The 25,819-nt window shown below is 38.0% G+C and overlaps 1 protein-coding gene across 1 annotated transcript in view; it reads right to left on the bottom strand.

Moving 5' to 3' along the window:
• ITPRID1 (ITPR interacting domain containing 1) overlaps nt 1–25,819 on the bottom strand; it is a 110,172-nt gene that overhangs the window by 79,178 nt on the left and 5,175 nt on the right. Inside the window, 3 exon segments of the mRNA XM_038557250.1 lie at nt 239–276; nt 605–653; nt 1,929–2,106. Of these exon segments, the coding sequence (XP_038413178.1) occupies nt 239–276; nt 605–653; nt 1,929–2,106 (265 nt within the window).

Below are 25,819 nucleotides of genomic sequence, written 5' to 3'. Positions count from 1 at the left end.
GTGGCAAGAGGCCTGGTTTACAGCCCTCTGCCTGCTACTGAGTGACCCCCTATCCCTTCTGAGCCTCTGTTTTATGTATCAGACAAAACAGTTGAGCTGGATGGTTTTTGAGATCCATTCCAGCTTGTTTTTAGCAAGCTCTGATATTTCTCATTTTAAGAAGATTTATTCACATAGACATTTTAATCAATTTACTCGGGTCCACAAAGCCTAAATGCTTCTGATTCTCTTGTCTTACCAGTGTGGTCGATGACTTGCTGAAAGTTTTCATTTACCCTATAAAAAAACAAAAATGTTGCGAGTCAAACAATGTATACAACTCAATTATACTAAATTGCATTTTAATTAAACAGATGAGAGTAAATGCAGAACTAGGCTCTATTATGGGAGAACTTTTTAAAAGCAATCAACAGCCAGGGACTGGAACAGTATTCTGTTGCATACTTTAAAATTGATATATAACTTATGTAATAATAGAGCAATCCTTCATGTATCCAGTTAAAATGAAAAGCCCTACCTGTCACACCTGCCCCCAGCAGAGTTACCCATGTTGTTTTCACCGATTTTTGCAAGAGAGATGTGTAAGGCACAAAGAAACACTTACAAGAATCCAGAGTCCAGCCACTGCTGAATACTGGCTTGTTTGGATTCTTCTACAAAAGAGAAAGAAACAGACCAGTCAATCAAAGCACAGCAGCTAAAATAACACTACTCCATTATCCAACCACCACCATAGCTCTATTTCCTACATAGTTAGTCACATGTTTCTAAAAGCATGTTCGTTTATTTTCTCAAGGCAAAACTTCCCACTTTCCATAATTAGTCTTTCCTGAGAACAAATCATAAACTTGCCAAATGACTGACATCGAGAAAGGAAGAAAGAAAGAAAGAAAGAAAGAAAGAAAGAAAGAAAGAAAGAAAGAAAGAAAGAAAAAAGGAAATGTGAAAAGGAAGAAGCATAAATCACTGAAGTGCAAGAGATATTAGAATAATTTTTAAATTACCTGGTGTGAACATGAAGAGTGAAAAAGCATACCAGACTTTTGTCTCTCTCTTGTCGGATATAGCTCACCATGGACCCTCTCCTTATTGAATCATGACATTTACCTAAGGCAGCTAGCCAGTGATGTTTATTTGCAAGGAGTTCTCTGCCAGGTTCTAAACCAAATTTGCATTCATTCCAGGGACAAATTGCACTAGAGTCCCAGGATTGCCAAAGGCATCCTGTGTTAGAAAGGCACCAGTCTTTTAAGGTGGATCTTTGTCACTGGCTTAACAAATAGTCAATAGGCAAAAAGAAGAGGATAGAAAGCAATATTTCCTGGTAAATATTTCTGTCCTTTCTGGTTGGCTACAGACTACTGTGGGTTGGTTTTCTTTGACTTTATCCCACTGAAGGGTGAAGTACCTGATTTACCCCTTCACAAGGTGTCTGGTGAACCAGAAAGGCCAAGTAAGCATGGAAGGTGCTTATTTTTTTAAATATAGGGACTTTATAGAGGCAGAATGAATTGGGTGGTGGGCAAAGAACAAAAACTATCAGTTATATCATAGAGGAGGGAAAAGTGTTTTCCCATTTATTATTCTTTAAGCTATTAAAATTATTGTGGATGCTTCGTGCAAGACCCTGAAAATAAGAAATCCTTTCAATAAAATGTTTGATGTCCTGCAGGAAGCCTCATGTCTCTGACATGGACTCCACTTAGAAAGGGAGCAGTTGGTCTATTTCCATCAAGGTGTGAGTTTTGAATGTTGGGGAGGTAAGAAGTGCCCATTTCACAGAAGTTTCTGGCATCCTTCCAGGAACACTAGTATCTTTCAAGCCTAGAGTTTGTTCCAAAATCATTTGCCCCCAGCCAAGACCCCCTCATCCCCCTTATCTCCCCACAGCCAGATGTTTTCAAGTTGCCCTGAGGGTCCATTCTCACCGAGCAGAGGAATGGTGAGTCTCCGGCTGTCCTCCTTGGGGCCCGGGAGCAGCTGCTCATCCAGGGGAGCCCAGGCCCTCTTGGTGGACCTCAGGATCTCTCTCTTGCTCTTTCCTCGGCCTCCTTGGGAGTTGCCAGAACCACGAGACCTCTCTGCCATTGTAAGAGATTCGGCAAACTAAAACATACAAACAGATCAGACTTGATGAGTCAGTCAGCTTTTAGGCTTGACTCAATGAGGAGAAGCCAGAGTGCCAACAGGCCACCACAGTCTTCTGGAGCGGATTCCTCCACCCTCCCTAGCTGAGTTCTCTGTCTCAGCATGGAGAAGTGGTTCCTTTTCAGGGGAGAGGCAGGTGGGCACTGGGACTAATGCCCCCTGCCTGTCATCAGGCCACATCCACCCTCTGGGCGATCCAGTTGGGGGTCTGCAATGTGGATGGAGAGCAAAGAAACTGTGGACTGGGAGGGGACACCAGCCAGGAAGAGAGATTCAAGGTATTGATTAACATAATCAGTATCCTTCAAATTTATCCAACAGTTGCATCTATACAAATATTCTCAGACAACCCAAAATGTGAAAAATAAAGACTTTGGCAACAGATGCACGTGGATGAGTCCCACCTCTGCGACTTGTTGGGTGGCCTTGTATAAATTCTATAATTTTACTGCATTCTTTAATTTTTTAATTGGGTATAAATTGTCCTGAGTTTTAAAAACTGTTGACCCCAGTGGAGTACTAGATTCTATGTGGAATTCTATACATTCATTATTTAATTTAATTGCCAAGAGAGGAAGGGATCTGTCACAATTTTCTAGTAAATTGAAGAGCAGAGGGATTGCATATCTAAAGTTGCATACCTAAAGCCACACAATAACCAGCACTCAAACCCAGGCACTGGACTCAAAGCATATTCCTGTGATTATTAAGCTATACCATCTGACTGATAGGATGATTGGGACAGTTAGAATGGTAATAAGTACGTTATGCTTATGGCACAAGAAATATTGATCATCCCTATTATCTCGTTTAACCTTTATTAATATCATTATGAGACTTGCAGAGTAAGAGATGGAGACAAAAGCTTAGAACATCTGAGTAAATTGTTGAAGTTCCCCAGATTATCGGGACATTAAGAAGGAGGGTCTCCTTCTTACTCATCAATGTGTCTCCAGTATTTGACTGAATTCTCAGTACATAGTAGGTGCTAAATAAGTGCTAACTATAAATATAAATACTAAATATAAATATAATATTAAATATAAAATTAAAGTAGCAAAGCTAGGATTCAAAACCATGCTTTCTGACTAAATTCTTTCCATGGCATCCGCCTCAATTTGTATTACTTTATTCTTCAAGTTTAGAGAAATGACTAAATAGTCAAATACCTACCTCAACAACATGTCTTGCATCGTTAAACTCACTCATAATCACTGGTCACATGACTTAATCCATTGTTTCTAATCAATATTTTATCAAGGCAAGTCTTTCAGATTTATTGTAAACATTTGAATATTTTCATTTAAGTATAGGTAGGTGAGCATTCTTGATGCAATTGGCAGTCAGAGTTTCCTTACATGCTTTGTACATTAAAATTCTATAATTCAATTGAAGTATAAATATTCACTTATTGTTATAATAGTAAATTACTGCAAAATCAATGACAATTGTAATGTCTGTGAATTTTATGATTAAAAAAGCAAATAATAAGAAATTTCAATTATTTAAAAATTATGGCAAAGGGTAGACAGTTAATATCTATATCAACAGTGAGTCATGTAGTCAGCCAACTTGAGACAGTTAACTTTTGGGGGGCACCTGAGTTGCTTAGTTGGTTGAGTATCCAACTCTTGATTTTAGTTCAGGTTGTGATCTTGGCTCAAGTCAGGTCATGACTTCAGGGTCGTGGGATCAAGCCCCACTTTGGGCTCTGAGCTCAGTAGGGAGTCTGCTTGAAATTCTCTGTCTCCTTCTGCCCACCCTCTCCTCCCCCTGCAAGGGTTCTCTCTCTCTCCCTTTCTGAAATAAATAAATAAATATTTTTAAAAAAGAAAGTTAACTTTCAGAATATCCTCTGGGAACAAATATATGTTAATAAAAATTCTGATGCTAACACAAGACAAAAATAATACAGATAAGATTATCTTTCTAAACTTTATAGGATTATTTGGTGTAGTAGAATCCATAACACTAGACAAAATAAACTTTAAGAATTTAATTGAATTGGCTTTCATTTCTGGCTATTTAATTTTACTCATACTTTGGCTCTTTTGAGTAAAAAAGTTCTGTTTGGCAATGCCATGCATCTTGTGTGTGTATTCAACTCTGACAACGTAAGATTTCACAAGGAGGGAAAATATCCTTGTGAAATCGTGCTTAACAAGATTCATGAGACAACAAACTCAATACGTTCTCATAGTCTGAAGAAAAGGATAAAGTATCATAGAAAAATAGGGCATACCCTAAAACAGTCTTGCTCCTCCACCAACCTCAACTGAAAGTGAGGTCCTGTTTTGCACCAATCCACTCTGTAGTGGGAGCAGGAGCTGTCAAGCAGCTAAAGTCCTCAAACTGCTGCTTCTGTACTACAATGTCAAATTTTAACAGAGCTACTGTTTCTTTCAAATATAACAATGTAAAAATCGTTAAAGTTCTAGATAGAAGTGCTGCTTTATTGGGTATGTCCCGAAACTTCTGTTCTTAAATGGCATGTTTGACCTCAGCCACTGGGCTTGCACAAGCAGTGAGGATATGCTCCCTGCCAGCTCCCCTGTAGTTGGCTTTAGAGCAGCAAAAGGCTGCCAAGGAAAGTGGGAACCCTTGCTAAAGGCGAGGGTCAGGGACCACTTTGTAAAGAAAAACTCTTTTGTTCCCTGCTGTTTTGGTGGATGCCTTTCCCATTAAGTAAACAAATCTGCTTTGGATTCTCCCATGCTTAGATGACCCTCCTTTGGCATCCACTGGCTTGACCCAAAGAGCAAGCAGTTCTTTGCAAGCGACACAGATGTGGTGGCAGCCCTGAATTGCTCAGGTGACTGGCGGGCTGAAGTGTTTGGGATAGAGTCTCTGCTGAATCCTCTGATTAACCCGTTTATCCCCAGGACCATTTGGAACCAAATTCTTGCCAATGCTGACTTGGTCCAAAGTGAATCTTCATCTGAGATTATGTTGCCATCTGTGCCTGAAGGTCTCTTCCCTGTCTTCAGATCCCTTCTGTTCGAATTACAATACCATTAATCCTTATGTGTATAAAGAACCTCCTTTAATGTAGGAAATTTCTTATATTATCATGTTTAATAGGAAAGAGGATGAAAAACAGGCACCAAGGACAATTTTGTAAAAACAAAACTAAGGAAAAGTATATTGAAAAGACAAAAAAAAAAAAAAAAAAAGAGAGAGAGAAATGTACCAAAATGTCCTCACGTTTTAAAATTTTTTTTTAAATACTCAAAATATTGGTGGTGTAACATTAATTTTATATGACATTTTTTTCACTTGAGCAAATGCAACAATAAATGCTCCTTTTCGCTGTGAAGCCTTCAGCCCACAGAGAAATCACAGGATTTGATACCTTGATACTCAAAGCTGTGACAGTAGTTACATTCTTGTCCTCTGGGATTATTTAACTTTTTCACCTCTATGCAAACAGGTTGTCTTGCCAAAAAGGTTGTTCATACTGGAGAATAGGGACTGTGGATTATTTATCTCTGTGTTCCCCATAGATCCCAGCACAGAACTCTGCCCAGGGTAAATAATCTGTAACTGTAAGTTGATTGCTTGGTTATTTGGTAAAGGGACACCAGCTGGCTTAGCCAGTATTCTTGGTTCTAATGTGGTTAAACGGGTAAGTGCTTTCAGGTCACATAACTCCAGATTTTAATCTCAGCTCTGATGCTTTTTTGACATCTCTTTGGGGGAAATTTTCAAACATCTCTGATAATCTATTTCTTCTTCTCTATAATGACTATGAAATAACCACTTCAGATGGCTGTTGGAAAAAATTAATGAAAAATGTATATAAAACAATCAATACCCAAGTGGGCCAGTTTTTTTTTCCTTCTCTATGTTGCCTCTGTATGTCATTTTCATGTCAAGAACTGTCAAGTAAAGGAAAAGAATCACCAATCAATGTAACAATTTGCTTCTTTTTCCATAGGAGATAAATTCGACACCCATAGTTTGTAGATAACCTGGGTCATTTTGAGATTGCTTAGTTTGAGTAATTGAAAAATATAGTTGGAAAGTATTAGAATAAAATATTTCTGTGACCATGAGATGCAGATTTACCTGACACTAGAGACTCATATCAGAGTTTAGAAATTCCTTCAACTATAGTATTAATTTCAGGGTTATAATTGATAATTGTAGGCTGTAGTTCGAGCCTTGGCTCCACTTCTGAAGGAGCCCCATGGTCAGGAAGAGAACATCACAATGGGAAAAAATTCCAGAAGCATTCTGATCCACAGGAATCTCACCATCTCTATGTCTCTACTATGGATCCTCATCACTACTCTGTTCAAGACTTTTGTTAAGATCTCAAATGGTATCCAGTTTGCTTTGCTCTTCTATCTGCCATATAAATAACTTGCCTCAGTAGAAAAATTTAGAAGTCTACATAGAGCCATGTGCTTCAGGAAGACCTGTCCCTTTCCCAGCTGTGACATCACTCATAGAGGTTTGAAAAGGAAGCCTTGAGAGCCCCTCATGCTTTCACAAAGATGATTACCATAAGCTTCAACACCACTCACTTCCTTCCACAGACTGAGACCAGTCCTGGGAGGCGTACACTTGAAGGAAACTGATTCACACTTCTTACTCTAGGAGACCATAGGACAAATCCCATTATGCCCTTGAACCATGCTCATGTGGCAGTGGACATTGCTTCATCTGGATGTGGCAGTGGACATTGCCTCATCTGGCCCAATCTCCTACCTTCTCCAGATGCTCCCAACCCCTGTGCCCTCTGGAATTCATAGATTGTCACCTACTAAATCCACTTTATCTTTAGCTCTTCACTGAATGTCCCTTCATCTCCTGTTTCTAATTAAAACCTGAACATGGTTTCCTTTGCCACTCTCTCAAGCTGTGGCTTTATCCTTTTCACTCATTGAATCAGGACTATAATCTTGGAGATGGTATAAATTTCCTCCATGTTCCTAATTGCTGCTTTCAGATCTTATTTCCTCTGTCTTTTGAAGCATAAGCTATCAGACTATGTAAATATCCAGGATATTTACCCTCATTTACTGCAAAAGGAATGGTATTTCTGTCATCCTCCTGGAAGATTTCAATTGATTTCATTGTCAATATGGGCAATCCATCAACACTTGACCACTCAGTTCAATGATCAGCAGATTTACAATATTTACAACATCCCTTCCCTCCACTCAATTCTCATGGTCATACTTCATCACTATAAATGAACAGCCTCCAAATTCCCAGTTTAAAGCATACCTTGTCACCCCTATTCTACTCACAGACTTCGCTTGAGCACCATTTTTCTTCCCTATTGGATCGTTCCCTTTATCATGTCTCTCATCTTAAAATAATCCTCCTTTGACCCTTCAATCTCTATCCAACTCCTACTCTAGTTTCCTATTCAACTCATGATGATTCCTTAATTCACATTTCCAAATCTGGTCCAGACCCTTAGAATAGGGGACCTGAGCTTCAGAGTGGGGTATTTCTAGTTACACATCTTCACTTGGATCTTCACATCTTCATTTGGATACTTTTATTTTTTTTAATTTAATAGGTGTCATGCTGAAACCTTTATTCTTTTCTTGACTTCTGCTTGCCTTCTAAGTACCTGCCTTTATTTCAGTGTTCCCCATCTCAGTAACTGGTAACACTATTCAGGCAGTTGCTCAGGCCAAGAACTTATGAGTCTTCCTTAATTCCTTTATTCCTTTTACATGCCATATCAAGTCACTTAAAAGAGGATGAGAGACGGGTCCTTAAAATATATCTCACACTGACCTCCTCTGCTGCTGCCAATCTGATATGAATCAAACTTATAGTCTCATTTGGATCACAGCAAATGCTCCCATGTTCATCATCATCCACACCTCCCACTCTCTTATTACCCACCCAAATTAGTATGCTAACACTCAACTACCAGTTCTTCTCATTTCAGAATTTTCAGTACTTCACTATTTTCTCTTAATGGACATAATATTTTTATCTTTTTTTAAAATACCATGGTCTTAGGGGTGCCTGGGTGGCTCAGTTGGTTAAGCATCTGTCTTCAGCTCAGGTCCTGATCCCAGGAACCTGGAAATTGAGCCCCATGTCAGGATCCCTGCTCAGCGGGGAGCCTGCTTCTCCCTCTTCCTCTCCCTTTCTGCCTGCTTGTGCTTACTCTCTCTCTCTCCCTCTCTTTCTCTCTCTCTCTCATAAATAAATAAATAAATAAATAAATAAATAAATAAATATCTAAAAAAATTAAATGCCATACTTTCTCAGATTACCTCCTATCTCACTCAAGGCTTTTTTCTCAAGATCTTTTGCTAGCTTTCCTAATTTTTTTTAGAGTGGAGGGAGGGACAGAGAGAGGGAGAGAGAGAATTTTAAGCAGGCTCCATCCCAGCATGGAGCCTGACACGGGGCTTGATCTCGTGACCCTCAGATCACGACCTGAGTTGAGATTAAGAGTCCAATGCTTAACTGACTGAGCCACCCAGGCACCCCTGACTTATCAAAATTTTGACTGTTCCACAGCTCAAATTTCAGCCCATTCTTATTTTCTCTATCTACATGCTCTCCCTATATGAGTATGGCTTTAATTGCTCCTCTGTAACCTTATAGTTTAGTGTAAACCTCTATTAAAGTATTTTTGTATTGTTTTATAAGTTTGTGTTTATAATTCTGTTTAACCATTGTGGGATTTTCTTCAGGACAGAGATCTTAGCTCTCCTATCATAATTGTAGAAAAAGGTACTCAATACATGTTTGCTGGATAAATTGCTGTTTAAATGAATACCAACAAGGGATTGAGAAATATCAATGCAAAATTGGTTATGAAGTCATTACTAAAACTTAGATACTCAACAATTAAATAATTTATGGGAAGGTACAACTTGCCAGGAATAGGTATATGGTATCAGGGAACAATGTAATCTGAATTAGAGAAGTGATCAGATTATATACATATACATATATATTTGCACACATACATACAAATATATATCAATATATATTCAACTATATAAATATATTTATTACCTCCATTTTGAAGCAAAATTTTCTGGGTAATCACTTGATGCTCACTTCTATTATTTCAACCAAAATTATCTGAGTAAATACCTTCTTTTACCTTATGTGTCTTCCAACAGCTACCAACAGATAAAAGATCTTAACTCATCATCAAGGAAACAAAATGTAATTTATTTTAATTAATCAACAAATAGTTCATTGGCTGTATGACATTGGGCATGTGGTTTCAAGTTGTCTTGGAATGTCATTTTTCCTCTTGCATAATATGAGAGAATTGGATGAGATGAGATGATTCCATAAGATGGTTTTTCTATTTCAAGCCTCCACATAGCCTATTAGTTGACCAATGGAGCTCACATTTTAAAAATATTTTAAAGCTATATCCATCAAAATTATACAAGGGATTAAAAAAAAAGCAACACTGTTCCTATTACTTGAAAGACCACTCAAAAACTCAAGCGACAAAGCCAGGCCAGGAATGCCCTTCTGCTCTTCCTCCCTGTCCAAATACCAAAGTCTCACAAAGATGAATAAAGATTTCCAAGTGATTCAGTAAAGTAGAGGCAGATCCTAGAGAATAGAGTGTTCTGTCAACACTCTGCTAGGAGGAACAAGCAGTCTGTGTTGACTTGCTCTGTGGGTGGCTTCCTCCCACCATGAAATATGTGAAGGGTGCTCTCTCGTGCCATTTAGGAGCAAACTGGATTTAAACACAAGAAAGTTGTGCCCAAGTTGGAATCCAGAGTCAGTTCTCTTAGACTTGGCATTTTCATCTTTTGCTGGTGAAATAAGCTGGAGTGTTAAGATTATAGTCAAGAACCATATATACAGCTTCCTAGAAACTTGAAACGCCTTTGAGGCTGGTAAACTTGAATCAACTGGTTCACCTACTGCTAGCCATGTTCCAATCCCTTTCCAATTTTAAAGAGATTTTTCTTTCTCAATGATTCTGTCTTTTCTCATTATCTCTACTCTTGTCCTCTCCGCAGGTGCCTTGCCTCACCCTGGGGAAGGAGAATGAAAGGATGTGGAGGTATCTCTCATTCCCATAGCACCACAATCCAGGTTTCTCCGTGTACATCCCACTCTGGAGGCATAGAACTATTTGCTGTTTTCAAGTGCTCTCCTCTCAGATGCTACTGGGTGCAGATCCCACTGCTGGTGCTGCTTTTCTCTTTCCTGGGTACCATTTCATCAAGTTCAAATAAAACTCACTCTATAAAACTTCCCTTATCACTCTCCACTCTCATCCTAGTCCATTTCTGGCACTCACAGCAACCTGCACAACTCCTTATTATAGCACTTTTCACACTCAAGTAGTTTGTTTACACGTCTACCTTTCTTTTTTTTAAAGATTTTATTTATTTATTCATGAGAGACACATACACAGAGAGAGAGGCAGAGACACAGGCAGAAGGAGAAGCAGGCTCCATGCACAGAGCCCGATGTGGGACTCAATCCCGGGACCCCAGGATCACGCCCTGGGCCGAAGGCAGGTGCTTAACCCCTGAGCCACCCAGGCATCCTGTACACTTCTGCCTTTCCCACTTAACTCAAGGACCATGACTTGTTCTGTTTTGTTTTGTTGTTTTTTATCCATGGCACTTAGTGTAGGCCATGGGTAGCGACAGGTGATCAGCAATGATTGTTTAATGAATGAATGATTGTTCTGCTGCTGGACTCTGTCCCTGCTCTCAGGAGAGGAGAATTGTGACTTACTTATCTTTGGAGTCTCTGTCCCATCAAAGACAGTACTGTGCACTAGTCATTCTTCATAAAAGTGTATTGTATGTAAGAACTACTAAGTAAATAACTACAATAACAATATCTGCTAATTAAATTCAATTCAATATTTTACTGTCTACTCTGTAAAGAAACTTTGAAGAGCTTATAGTTGATCACAAAAAATAGTACTTATTAACCATATATTGCGAAGTAGAACATAATATGCATTTTAAGAGAAGTATAAAACAACTGTTCTCAAATAGTAAAGGAGAAAAATGTTCATTTAGGGAAATAAAAAAGGTTTCTTGGAAGGGGAAGTATTGGCTCTGGCTCTTGAAGATGGGTAATGGATAGGCAAACATTCCAGACAGGGGGATTAAAATGCATGTGAGCAATTATAGCATAAATTTCACCAAAGGGCTATTCAGCAGTGGATTTGCAACCATTAAACAGATGTTCTTCAATGTTAGCTTACTGAAATCACAAGTCATCTTAGCTGATGGTGTGATGATTAATTTTATGTGTCTACTTGACTCCAGTACAGGGTGTCCAGATATCTGGCTAATCATGATTTCTGGGTGTGTCTAAGAGGGTGTTTCCAGAACAGATTAGCATTTAAATCAGTAGACTGAGTAAAGCAGATTGCTCACCCCAGTATGGACAGGAATTATTCAATCTATTGAGGTCTGAAGAGAAGAAAAAGGTGTAAAGAAAATTCTCCTTTTCTCTGTCTGACTGTTGAGCTGGGAAATCAGAATCCTCATGCTATAGTGCTGGGATTTACACCAGTGATGTTCCTGGTTCTCAAGCTTCAGATTCAGACTAGATCTATGCCACCAGCTTTCCCAAGTCCCGAGCTTACAAATGGCAGATCATGGAATGTCTCAGGTTCCACAATTACATGAGCAATATATAGGTAGATAGATCAATGGATAGATAGATAGATATAGATTTCTCTCTCTCTCTCTAATTGAGTATATATAATTATGTTTATGTTATATACATATAAATATGTGCTATCTCAATTATCTCATTTCTCTGGAGAACCCTGACCAATGCAGATTGCTGTTTCTCTTAAGAATACTCTTAGTTGGGCTCTATCACAATTTCCTTCTATACACCTTGCCTGATATCTATAAAAAAAAATGACCTGTCAAGCAATTTGCTTTAAGATTTTCAGGTGTACACATCTCAAGTTTAAAACATGTTGTTAGGGCTGCCTAGGTGGCTCAGTTGGTTAAGTGTCTGCCTTTGGCTCAGGTCATGATGGGTCCTGGGATCAAGCCCCACATCAGGCTCCCTGCTTAGTGGGGAGTCTGCTTCTCCCTCTCCCTCTGCCTCTTCCCCTCTGCTCATGCTCATGCTCATGCTCAGTCTCTCTCTCTCAAATAAATAAGTAAAATATTTTAAAAAATATTGTTATGCAATAAAAATTGTGTATTTCAGTCCTTATAATGGTTAACTTCTTAACTACAATGAGAAAGTGTTCCATCCAAGAACACAGAAATAGATGGTAGAGAGGAGAAGAGATCAAGACCTAAGTCAGCCCCTGGGTCTAAATCATCTTTCCTATCTGAATTATTCACAAAGGCAAATTCTAGCATATTCTTTATTCCTCTAACATCAAAGGTATCATCATCCTTGCTTTCCCACTGTGACCATAACCATAAAATCTCTCAGGGAATTTAGAGAAGGAAGCATATTATTCTTTATAAGTGATTATGAGAAACTGTCCTGATATTACAACTTTATACCTGTTGATTATATTGAAAAGACAAAGCCTGTCCCAGATAAAAATCTACATATGCAGAAGTAGGTTATCAATGCATTGTTGGAAGAATTCCTTCATTAAGTCAGGTAGACTTTGTATTATTTCTTAGAACTGTATGTGAATTTATAGTTATTTCTAAATTTAAAATTTAGTGGAAAAAAATGCAAAGCAAAACAAAAAGAAAGCCCTATACAATTCATCAAACTAAATGCCAATAGTGTTAAGGATTTTTTTTTTTTAAGATTTTATTTATTCATGACAGACTGAGAGAGAGAGAGAGAGAGAGAGAGAGAGGCAGAGACACAGGGAGAGAAGCAGGCTCCATGCAGGAAGCCTGATGTAGGACTCGATCCCAGGTCTCCTGGATCACACCCTGGGCTGAAGGTGGTGCCAAACCGCTGGGCCACCATGGCTGCCCTTGTGTTAAGGATTTAATATGAAAAGATGAAATAAAAATAGTCTTAGAATAAAATATTCTAAAAGAGTAGAACTTTTTTCTAATCTTGAGGTGGTAAAAGTTTGTGGAAAAATGACCCCAAAGTGAATAAAGGGAAATCACAATGGATTTAACAAGTTAAGAATTTAAAATTTCCTATGGCAAAAATGATAAAAATGTCAAAATGTCAAAAAATCTGTAAAAATATTGACAGTATATATGACATGAAAAACTTTTTTAATTTTTTTAATAATAAATTTATTTTTTATTGGTGTTCAATTTGCCAACATACAGAATAACACCCAGTGCTCATCCCGTCAAGCCCCCCCTCAGTGCCCGTCACCCATTCACCCCCACCCCTTGCCCTCCTCCCCTTCCACCACCCCTCGTTCGTTTCTCAGAGTTAGGAGTCTTCCATGTTCTGTCTCCCTTATGAAAAACTTTTATATCCTTGATGTATGACATGCAATTATAAATCAATAAAAAAAGATACATAGAAATAAAAGCAATGTAATGAAGCAATACAAAAATAGGGAAATTAGGGTACCTGAATGGCTCAGTTGGTTAAGTTTCTGACTCTTGATCTCAGCTCAGGCCTCATTCTCAGGGTTGTGAGTTTAAGCCCTACTTTGGGTTCTAAGCTTTTTTTTTTTAAAGGGTACTCTATGAATGGCTAAAAAATGTAAATGTAATAAACCTTATTAATATTCAAGGAAATGAAAACTAAAAAGACAATAGGTTACCATATCAGATTCTCAGAAATTCATTAGTGTGAAAACACCTAGAAGGTGGGAAATTGACACTCGTCATTGTGGAAATATTAATTGTTTGAACCTCCTGGAGAGCTCGGGTAATATGTACCAATGTCTAAAGGATGCAGACCTGTGGGGAGATGGGAAAGCTATTCTTTAGAGTAGAATGCCAACAAATAATGATGGCAAGAATGGAAGAGTTAGAAAATCATCCTCTGAACCACAATGAAGTAATAAGTACCAGTGAAAATGACACACAAGTCCCAATAGTTACAAAAGAAAGTCAAAATAATGTCTTCATCCTATCTCAGAAACATTGCTTGAAACGGTATTCACAAACTAGGGGAAATAAACTAACAATTTTGAGCCTAAAGCATTTCCATTCCCTGTGTTTTCTTATCTTTCCATGTTAATGGCAGCCACCAGGCAGTCACAGGAGTGCTGGAATCATCTGGGCCAGAATCCCTGACAATTAGATTGCTCACCTTATTGCTAATAGTCTTTCTTCTGGAACATCACTGGGTCATACAGCTGCAAGTAAAGGAGTTTCAGAACATACCACAGCTGCCTTTCCATTCCAACAGACAGAAAATGAGAATAGTGGACTAATACCTTTCCCCCACAGGCTGAAAACAAACAAACAAATGGAAAGAATGACTATACCAGAAGAAAAGAATTTTGGCAGAGAAGTGGCCTTTGTAGCTTGCTTGTTGTTGATCTCAGAAAGTGTCTGTTTTTATTTGGATGCCTTCCTGTCTCCTTGAGAATCACAGCTGCTAACACTAAAAAGTCCTTGTGACCACAGAACTGTGACCAGGTTTCTATCTGCTCCTATTTAGAAGTGAGGCATGGGAAAGCCAGGACAGTGTGCTTGCCAAAATCTGCAGTCAAATTGGGGATAAAGATACATAGTGATTCTCTCCACCCTCCCCTCCAAGAAAGCAGTTAGAAAGTAGTTAGAAATGACAGGATTATTAGTAATAAGTCCTGGACTCAGGGGAAGTGTGTTGGGGGGTGGGGGTGGGGAATGAATACAATGGTTCCAGTTGTGTTTTTATTTCTATGAACCCTCTGGCTGTTCCTTTAATGCCCTTGACTGTTGGCAGTAACGTCAGGTCTGAATGCCGGGCTAGGGCTAGAATGTACTTTGCTGAGGAAGTAAAGCAAACTTGTCTTCATTTGGTTACCATGGTTATGGTACTGTGTGTTACCAACCCAACAATTTGCATTGCAAACCGTCACTGGAGATGCGGACTATGGAACCTGATATTCCGGGTGGAGAGATTCAATTCCCAGGAAGTTCTACTGGAAAGTTCAGAGGATACAAAACATAAACATACACACATATTCCCAAACCCATAAAGAAAAGGACCAAACTGTCAAGGCTAATAGTCCTGCCTTTATGGGATTTCAGTATCTAAGAAGAATTTTAATTGAAAGATCAGGCAATTCCACTTGAGAAAGGTAAATAAGTACAATGTCAACTTCATCCTACAAAAATTAAATTTCATGGTCACATTTACTGTGCATCCTTACAAAGGACAGAATGCTAAAGCACTACCTAAAAGTGATTCTATTCTTGAGTTGTGCATGCAAGCAATTATTTTCATCTTGATAAGCTGGATTATCAGAGTTACAATGATAGAAAAGAACATGTGGGGGCAGCCTGAGTGGCTCAGCGGTTTAGTGCTTGCCCTGGGCCCAGGGCATGATCCTGGAGACCTGGGATGGAGTTCCACATCGGGCTCCCTGCATGGAGCCTGTTTTTCCCTCTGCCTGTGTCTCTGCCTCTCTCTCTCTCTCTCTTTCTCTCTCTCTCTCTCTTTGTGTGTGTCTCTCATAATAAATAAATAAAATCTTAAAAAAAAAAAAAAGAAAATGAAAAGAACATGTGCATTTCTAATGATATTTAATTAAAAAAAGGAAAACAACCAGAAACCCCAGGGGGGCCTGGGTGGTTCTTAGCAACCAGTTCTTAGTTTCAGTTTAGGTAGTGATCTTGGGTTGTCAGATTGAGCCCTGTCTTGGGCTCTGTGCTCAGTGCAGTCTGCTTCAGATTCTTTCTTCTTCTACTCTCTCTCTTTCTCTCAAATAAATAGAATAAATCTTTAAACAACAAAACCCAGGAACCCCAATATATAAAACGGAAGGACTAAGGTTGTCTTCAAGGTGAATGAAGAGGAAAACCTTATATCTCTCCCACTCCCAACCTCATGACAGCTTGTGAGTTCCTCTGCAGAGCTCCTAGTATCTGCAAGCAAGATTTGAATAGCCCTATAAACTGGCCTTGAAACTATCCTGGGAGGTGTCCCTTGTCTATCAGGATTTTTTTCACCTCTTTACCACTAGTATCTGAGACCTTTACCCTCAGGAGCCCAGGAGTGTCTCAAAGGCCTGAAGTAACACCACATCCTTTTCCTCCTGTGGCATCCACTGACCATTTATTCTTGAGAAGACTAGAACGTCTGCATCACTCACTAGGATATGATGGTCTTGGATAAAGGCTAATTGACAAGACAACTTTAATTGAAATATCATGTTCAGAACTACACTTAAAAGATGAAGTCTCTCTTTCAACAATTTTCATTTCAGAAGATTTTTTTCAAAAGTGATTTTTTTTTAAATAAAAATGAGCATGTAATTGCATCCACAAAGAAACTCTCAATTACCTGTATTTAGATTATCCATTAATTACATATGTGTTTATTCATATAGCTCATTTATTGAGAAGTTGAGTATACATGCACTGAAATCTGTATTAGAAATTAGGAGAACAGGACCCTGTCTAGCTTCTACTAGAATGATCTTGGGAAAATCAATTCCTCTTCAGAGGCATAGTTAAATCAGAAAAAGTAATATGTACATGACTGAATTTTAAAATAAAGCTTTTCTGCATGAAAAGTAAAGAAGATATATATCAAAATCTGTGAAACTTTGAAACTGGCAATCGATAGCTAGTGCATTGTTATTCTAAGAACAGTCTCCCAAATAGAACACTTCCTTCCAGGTCTATCTTTCAGCTTACAGAAGGATACTCCTCGGCCACAGATAGATAAAGTAAGGTGAATTTGTTCACTGTCTAAGAGAGGAGGATAAAGTAGGTCAAAACGACAAGAGAGTTGCTAAGTTTTTCCGGAGAAAAAGAAAGAATTTTACAGGATCTTATAGGTTGAGCTCTTGGCCCAGCTTTGAGGGTTTGGAAAAAGCATCTTGGAAAATATCAAGTCTAAGCTTGGTCCTAAAGGAGAATAGAAGTTAGTCAATGAGGTGAGGGAGAAGGGAAGATAAACTAAAGGGAAGGGAGAAGGGAAATATACTAAAAGGTGAAAGTTCTCCAGTCAGAAGGGAGGTGAGGATAGAGCAAAAGTGAGATTGGAAAAGTGATGCCACACATTTTCTGTATTTTCAATAAGTAGGTCATTCTCAGAGCTTTGGTTTCTTTGGATTTACACAGTAATCTTATAATGGAATGTCAAGGATAAGGAAAATGAGACCCAGAAAAGCTATGTGATTTGACAGTTTCACAAAATGAATTTTTGTGTATTAGGCACTAAAACTAAAGTGTCAGGAACCCCCTATATAACACTTCTACCATTAATGGGTCATCCTGGGAAAACAGGCTAAAAGAAGCACAGTGTTAATATCTCTCCTATCAGGTGAATGCACCTATAATCTCATGAAGTCTCCTGGTAGACTTCTTAAAGTGCCAGGAAGTAAAAGTAAGCCCCTATGTTCTACATAGGGTGGGAGGAAGGTGGAGGGAACAGCATGTGCAAAGTCCTTTGGACAAAAAAGAGAATTGTCCACTTGAAGAATTGCAAGAATCTAGGTATGGCTCATATAAAACCTACGAAGAGTCGTTTCAAGTGATATAGCTGGAAAGGGAAGGAATAACCAGATCATGGAAGGTGTCATATGCTATTAAGAGGTTAGGTTTTATTCTGAGAGTAGTGGGAAGTGACATGATCAAATTTATATTCTAAAAAATGTCCTTTTTGCTTCAATATGCAGAATGGAATGAACAGAAGGAACAAAACTGAAAATGAGAGGCTGGAAACCAAGTGAAATATAATGGTGACTGCAACCATAGCCCTAAGATTAGAGATAAAAATGTGAGCAATGTAGGACTATATGGGAGAAAAAAAATCAGTAGGTTTTATTGATTGCTTACTATGTGGGGGTGGGGAGTGAAAGATTTTTCTCAGGTTCCCAACTTGGGTACATGGTCAATATCATTTTCTTCTCAAGCAGGATTATAGAAGGAGTAAGTTTATGGAAGGAATTGGTGTGTTTTGTTTTGCAAATATAAGGTTCCCGTGGAAACACTGAGGGGAAGTATCAGTATGTAGTTTGGATAGGGAGTCTAGAGTTCAATAGTGAAGTCTGGGCTAACATACATGTGCAGTCACAGAATAGCTCCTAGTTGAAGCCAAGGTGGCAGATGAATTCATTCCAGAAAGGAGTCTAGAGTAAGAGGAGAATCTAGACCAAGAAGATGAGGAAAAGTGTTAAGATTGCCAAAAGCAGAATCAGGTTGTGAGCTGTAAAGAACTGAAACTTTTGACCTACATGAGAAGCCAAATTATAATCATCAGGTTGCTTGGAGTGGAGAATAGAGTCAGATGAACTGTTGAAATGTCTACTGTAGTAAACTACCATAGGGAGAGACAACAGACAGTTGAGATTTTTAACAAAAGGGTTCTCGGAGCACAATGTGGTGCTCGATCCCTGGACCCTGAGATCATGATCTGAGCTGAAACAGAGTTGGACGCTTAACTGACTGAGCTACCAAGGCACTCCAAAGTGGAATTCATTCTTATCCTTATCTTATGGATGAGGAAACTGAGGCTCACAGATACTAAAACAACTGTCTTCAGTCACACAAGTTGCATGAGTAGAGGCAGAGGACAGGCAAATCTAGGTCAACTGACCCCCGAGTCCATATGCTTAATAATTACACATATTTCCAGAGCTCAAAAAAAGAATATACAAACAGCTCTTATATACTTCACAAATGATTATTCAGGGAAGGAGAGCATACTTTTTCAGAGAGGTCAGTTTTCCAAGTATATTTAGCCCTGGGCTCATTGAGCTGAGTCAGAGAAATGGTTGTCATGTTTGCTGAGGCAATTTCTATGCAGTTCTAAGAACCTGGCTGAACAGTGACAAGAGCTAAAGGTAGGTTTTCCTTCCTTCTGCATTTATGCAAAGACATTCTAGTTCAATAGCTTTGGACCTTCACAATGAGCTAGAAACTTACTAGAAAACATAATCTCCATGTACAGTACAATTAAATGATGATTGGGATTGATTTATAAGTTAGGAAGCTACAAAAATTAATGAGAGGCAATTCTTTCCTAAGTAATCTTTAGCAGATAATATAATAAATCTAGATGCTAAATGCATATCATGAGATTAAGAGACCCCAAATAACTCTATGTTCCACTAGATGGACATTAAGATGGTATTTCATTTTAGGAAGACATTTAACAACGCTTATTATATTTTCACCCTTAGAGCTAAATTTGACACATCATGACTGCTCAACAAATATCTGATATTCATTCTCATCATAATAAATACTGCTAGGTCATTTCAATCTTTCTACAGTAAAGATCCAAATTAAAAGCTGCCTCCACTGTGAAGGAGATGTCCCTCCCCCTCAGCCACCCCTGCCTCCCATTTTACTTATGCTGGTCCCAGAGCACTTACCATATTGTGCTTGCTATAAGACCACTGAGTCTCAACTGGAACTGATTTTCCCAATGGGATCTTTGGCCATGTCTGGAGACATTTTTGTTGTCACAGTGTGGTGGAGGATGCAACTAGAATCTAATGAATAGTGGCCAAGGACACTGTTCAACAGGCACAGAGCAGCTAGCTTCCCCCAACAACAAAGAATTTTTCAGTTCCAAATATCAAGAGTGTTGAGATAGAAAAACCTTGTATTACACAAAGCAGAAGTATTAATTTCTTAGGACGTAGGGCCCCTTAGTTCCAGTGCTGGTTCCAGCATGTACTATATGTGAGACACTATGCAGGTGTCAATCTCTGAGACTCGGTATTCTCACCAGTAAAATGCAAACATTTATTTCACAGATGCTCCGTTATGGAATTATTGTAAGGATCACTGCAATAATGTTTGAAAAATGTTCTTTAAACTTACTACAATCATCTTAGATGCATTATGTTTTGTATGTTTGGTGACAATAATAATAATAATCACTCAAGCAGTTTGGATACATAGATTTAGAGCTCAGTAATGGAAGAAACTGGATTTCAGATCTAAATAGAACCTTATTAATTTTAATTTCATCTCAACAAGTATTTATGAGCAATATCCCTGGGCTAGCTTTCTTCTAGGTACTATAGATATAAAAATAAGATATTCTCCCTGAATCAAGGAGCTCTCTTTTCAGGATAGAAATAGAGTCATAAACAAAAAGTTATAATACTATGTGAAATAATCCAAGATAACAAGGAATAGGTGAATAAAGTTTTTTAGAGGCAGAGTAATTCAAGATATATTTTAAAAGTTTATGGACTGCGTTATTACTGGCAACAACAACAAAAAAACCCTTTCTTTACTATCTCACTTTACTGATCCCCATGGGGGAAAACATACATTCTTATGACTTAGATTATCCACTCTACAGAAGATGAAAGTTGGCAAGAAAATTGAAATTGCTTTTTAACAATGAATATGTTAACTCTGACCATATAGGAAAGTAATACAATGGAAGTGGCTCTCTAATCTTTACTCCTGAAAGGGAACCACTAGCCATGTCTCAAATTAGCTGCAGACACTCTGAGTTGCTTAACACTGTAATCGAGGTATAAAATGCTTTCAGAAGGCAAATGAATGGTATTGGGGGATGTTTTCTAGGACCCTACAGGAAGTTGGATCATATTGCCATTTACTTTGCTCATAGGAAATAAATAACTGGTCAATAAATGTCTGATAAACTGAACCTATGTGATACAGTAATCTAAGAAGTGGGCACTGATTTTACTCCTTCCTCTAAGTCACTGCATGTTTGACTGGAAGGGAGAGTACCAAATATTCAGAGACATTTCATAGAAAACAGTAAGTGGAGTCACACATTGTCTTGAGTACTAAAAATTATCAGGATCATTGAATAGCTGTTATATTAGTTATCTAGACTTCCTACACTGTCCCTTGTCATATTCCTTTCCATAAATGTATTCAGTGTTTTTTGCTTTAGTGGTTCCAAGCCTTTTTAGTCAAAAAGGTTCTTCAGTAGTTCAAGAAGAACCATCACCCTTACAACTACCATTTCTGTCAACAAACCTCGCAAAGTAAGTAAAAAGACCAGGTTTCTGACACAATCCTAATGAGGGATGGTGTATGTGTTACTATTTCACAACATAAACACATTGAATATGACACAGTTTGAGATCATTGAAGATCCCTCATGGATACATTACAGGAGAATGTCTTCTATTTTTGAGGGCTTTGCCTCCAGAAAACCCACCAAGTTATCTCAGTGAAGAGGTAAGAAAGATTCCTTCATGGTTCTGGGAGAAAGAGAGGAAAAGTAATCATTATGAAATATATTCAGATCCTTCTCCACAGCAAAGGCCTACTTTCCGGGGGGGGAAAATACTTTGCAAGACCCTTAGCCCAATTGTGGAAGAGCATTTCTCCTATACTAGACTATTTTAGCCTTGTCTTACCTAAGGAAAAAAAAAAACATAGTCCACAGGGGTCAGGGCTTCATCGAGGATATAGACTAGGAATGCTGTTGCCAGGTAGGGTAACTGCGAGCAGGGGGTTCTTCCACTAGAGAAACACTTGTGAAAGTCACAGCCCTAACACATAGACTAAGATCCAATCAGAAGATTATAAAATGCTTCCTCTCCCTATGATTTAATCAACACACCAGCAGGGTTCTCATATAATAATAGTGGATTACAGCTGAAAGAGTTGCACGTCTCTGTCTCTCTCTCTCTCTTTCTCTCTGAGGAGTTATTTAGGGAAGACCAAAGTCAACAAGATAGAAGATAAAAACAAGGATACTAGAGGAATTTGAAATCTCTGGTATGTAGAGCTATCACAAACATTAAACATAGTCCAACTCCTAATCAGATTAACATAAATTCTCACATTAAAGGCTACTTACCTCCTATTACCTGATACAACATGCATGACTTTTAACAAAAATTTACAAAACATATCAAAGGCAAAAAAACAAAAAGCACAGTCTGAAAAGACAACACAATCATTAGAACCAAACTCAGATATGACACAGATGTTGGCACGATCAGGTAAAGATTGTAAAATAATTATGATTAATATGTTAAGGGTATAATGGAAAAAGCAGACAGCATGCAAATAAAGTTGGAGCAGAGAGATGGAAACTTTAAGAAAAAAATCAAAAAGAAAGTCTAGAAATAAAAAAAATATATTTCAACAGATATGAAGAATGCATTTGATGAAATCATTAGTAGACTCACACAGCAGTGGAAAGAATCAGTGAGCTTAAAGTTGGCCAGGAGCAACTTTCCAAACTGAAAAGGCAAAGAGGAAAAAGAATGAACTCTAAAACAGAACATTCAAGAACTATGGGACAATTCTAAGACGTGCCATATACAGTTTCAGTATCAGAAAGAGAAGAGAACAGAGCAGAAAAAAATATTTAAATAATAGCCGAGAACTTCCCAAAATTAACAACAGACTCCAAACCACAGATTTAGGAAATTCAGAAGGCACCAGACAGGATTAATATGAGGAAACCACACCAAGGTATAGCATTTTCAAACCATAGAAAACTAAAAGTGAAAAAGAAAATTTTGAAAGGAACCAGAGAAGGGGAAATGTACCTACAAAGGAACAGGGTAAGAATTATAGCAGACTTCTCACCAGAGGCCATATAAGCAAAATGAGAGCAAAGTAAATATTTCAAATAGTGAATGAAGAAAATCCCATCAAATTAGAACTCTATCCAGTGAAATTATCCTTCAAATGTGAAGGAAAAATTAAAAACATTCTCAGAAACAAAAAAAATTGGCAAAATTCATCACCTGTCTTGTAGCAAATATTAAGAGAATTTCTTCAGGTAGAAGGAAAATGATATAGGCCAAAAATCCAGATTTTTAAAAGAGATCATGGGAGAATAAAAAAATGTCTAGTTTTTGCTATTCTTAGTTGATCTTAATTAAAACGGTTTGAAGTAATAATAGTAACAATGTATTGGGTGGTTATAGTATACAGATAGCTGGAATGAATACCAGTAATATCACAAATGGGATGGGGGAAGAAATTGGGAATATTCCATTGTAAGGCATCTGTATTATACATGAAGTGGTATAGTTATTTAAAAGCGAATTTTTAGGGGCTCCTGGGTGTCATAGTCGGTTAAACCTTGGACTCTTGGTTTTGGCTCAGGCCATGATCTCAGGGTTGTGAGATCAAGCCCCACATGGCCTCCATGCTCAGCATGGAGTCTGCTTAAGTTTCTTTCTCTCTCTCCCTCTGTCCTCTCCTGTGTGCTCTCTCTCTCTCTCTCTCTAAAATAAATAAATTAATGAATCTTAAGAAAATTAAAAGTGCATGTAGATTAATTTAAAATAGGTATTGTAAACTCTAGTGAAATCACTAAACATGTTTTAGAATAAATATAATACAAGCTAAGAGAAGAAATATATAATCATATAAAATGCTCAATAAAACCAAAGAAAGCAGGGATCCCTGGGTGGCGCAGCGGTTTGGCGCCTGCCTTTGACCCAGGGCTCGATCCTGGAGACCCGGGATTGAATCCCATGTCGGGCTCCCGGTGCATGGAGCCTGCTTCTCCCTCTGCCTATGTCTCTGCCTCTCTCTCTCTCTCTGTGTGTGTGACTATCATAAATAAATAAAAATTAAAAAAAAAAAACAAAGAAAACAGAAAAAGGGGGGGGAGGGAAATGAAGAACAAGTACAACCAATAGAGAAAACAATTACTAACACAGTAGATACTAATCTAATTATATCAATAATTCCTTTAATGTGTATGGTCTAAATACACCAGTTAAAAAAAAATACTGTCAGAGTGGATAAAAAAAAACTAGCCCTAATTATATGCTGTCTATAAGAAATGCACTTTAAATATAAGGACTCAGATAAATTAAAAGTAAAAGGGATGGAGAAAGGGATACCACACTAATCAAAAGAAAGCTGAATTAGCCATATTTATTTCAAAGTTGACTGCAGAGCCAAGGAGAGTATCAGGGATAAAGATGGACATTATATAATGATAAAGGTAGAAATTCTCCAAGAAGACATGACACATGACAATCTTGTGTGTACACCTAACACAAGAGCATCAAAATGCATGATGTGAAAACTGACAATAGCTTAAAAGAGAAATAGACAAATTTACTGTTACAGTTGCAGGCTTCAGTACTCCTCTTTTAGTAACCAATACACAGAGTAGGCAAAAATCAGTAAAAGTTTGACAGCCTGAACAACACCAGTTAACCAACTTGATCCAAATAACATTTATAGAAACCTGCATTCAACTACTGAGGAATATACCTTCTTCTCAAGCTCACATAGGATATTCAACAAAATTGACCACATTCTGGGCTATAAAATACATTTACAAGACTAGATAAATTGAAAGACGTAACACATTTACAAGACTAGAAATCACACAAAACATGTTCTCATGTGCAATGGAATCAACCTAGAAATTAATAACAGAAAAAACCTGGGAAATTTCAAAATAGAGATTAGACAACACAATTCAACACAATTCTAATTCTAAAGAAGAAATCTCAAGATAAATCTTAAAATATTTTGAACTAAATGAAAATGAAAACGCAAAATTACGAAAGCCATGCTTAGAAGGGAACTGATAGCATCTATTTTAGGAAAAAAAAAAAAAAAAAGATCTAAAATCAATAAACCAAACTTCTACCTTAGGAAAAGAGGGAAGAAGAGCAACATAAGCCTCAGTAAGCAGGAGAAAAAAAAAAAAAAGAGATAATAAAAAGGAGAGTGAGAATCAATGAAGTTGAAAACAGAAAAACACTAGAGAAAAATTAATGAAACCAAAACCTGTTCTTTGAAATGATTGATGAAAGGGAAAATCTCTAGCCAGGCTAACAGAATAAAAGGGAAAAGACACAAATCCGGGAGCCGGATTTCTCACAGTTGGAGTGGAAATTTACAAACAAGCAAGGGGAAGAGGCTGCAGTGACCCACGTGGTAATGGATTGGACTTGGAGACATCAGTGTTAGCTCATGATTAGCTTACTGTAGGTACAGCGGGTTACATACAGACATGCTTATAGGTATGTCTGTACACATGGGTCGGCATACACGTATCTATTTCCTCCCTCTGTCAGCTGAGAGGGCCTAGAAGCAAAACACCCTGCCGTTAATAAGCATGGCTAGTACCCAGATCTTGGTTTCTGATACCCTTCTCCAATAAAAGGAGCCAATGCTCCTTGAGAGATGGCTGATTTTAGGGCTAGAGCAGGAAATATAAAACATGAACTTAAGCTCCTGACAGTGCCAGAAGGTAAGGAAGTGCTACACACACACACACACACACACACACACACTGATGCAGTACGTCAGAGATCCAAAAGCCAGCTGAAAAAGCTCCTAAATGGCCAAAGCTGGTACAATTTGAGCACATACTAAATAAAACATAGATCATAACCAAAAGTTTAATATCAGTAGCCATGAGTTCTCACTGATACAAATAAATGATTGAATAAATAAATAATTGTGGGAAAATAGACAAACCTCCCATGCAAAAGAAGTCCAAATAATTCAGGTCGATAAGCCACCTTCTAACTTCCCACTCCTTGGATGTGGGCTATGCACAGTGACTTTCTTTCAGAGAGTGAAGTATATATAAGGTGTGTGTGTGTGTGTGTGTGTGTGAGGGGGGTAACTTTACAGTAGAGATACCAGACAAACAGAATCTGAGCAGGATGATCAAAGTTAGAATCAGAAATCATGTCATGTTGAAGTTA

Source organism: Canis lupus, chromosome 14, assembly GCF_011100685.1.
Source record: "Canis lupus familiaris isolate Mischka breed German Shepherd chromosome 14, alternate assembly UU_Cfam_GSD_1.0, whole genome shotgun sequence".
In the NCBI taxonomy this organism is placed as follows: Eukaryota; Metazoa; Chordata; class Mammalia; order Carnivora; family Canidae; genus Canis; species Canis lupus.
This window is presented reverse-complemented; position numbering and strand designations above follow the sequence as displayed.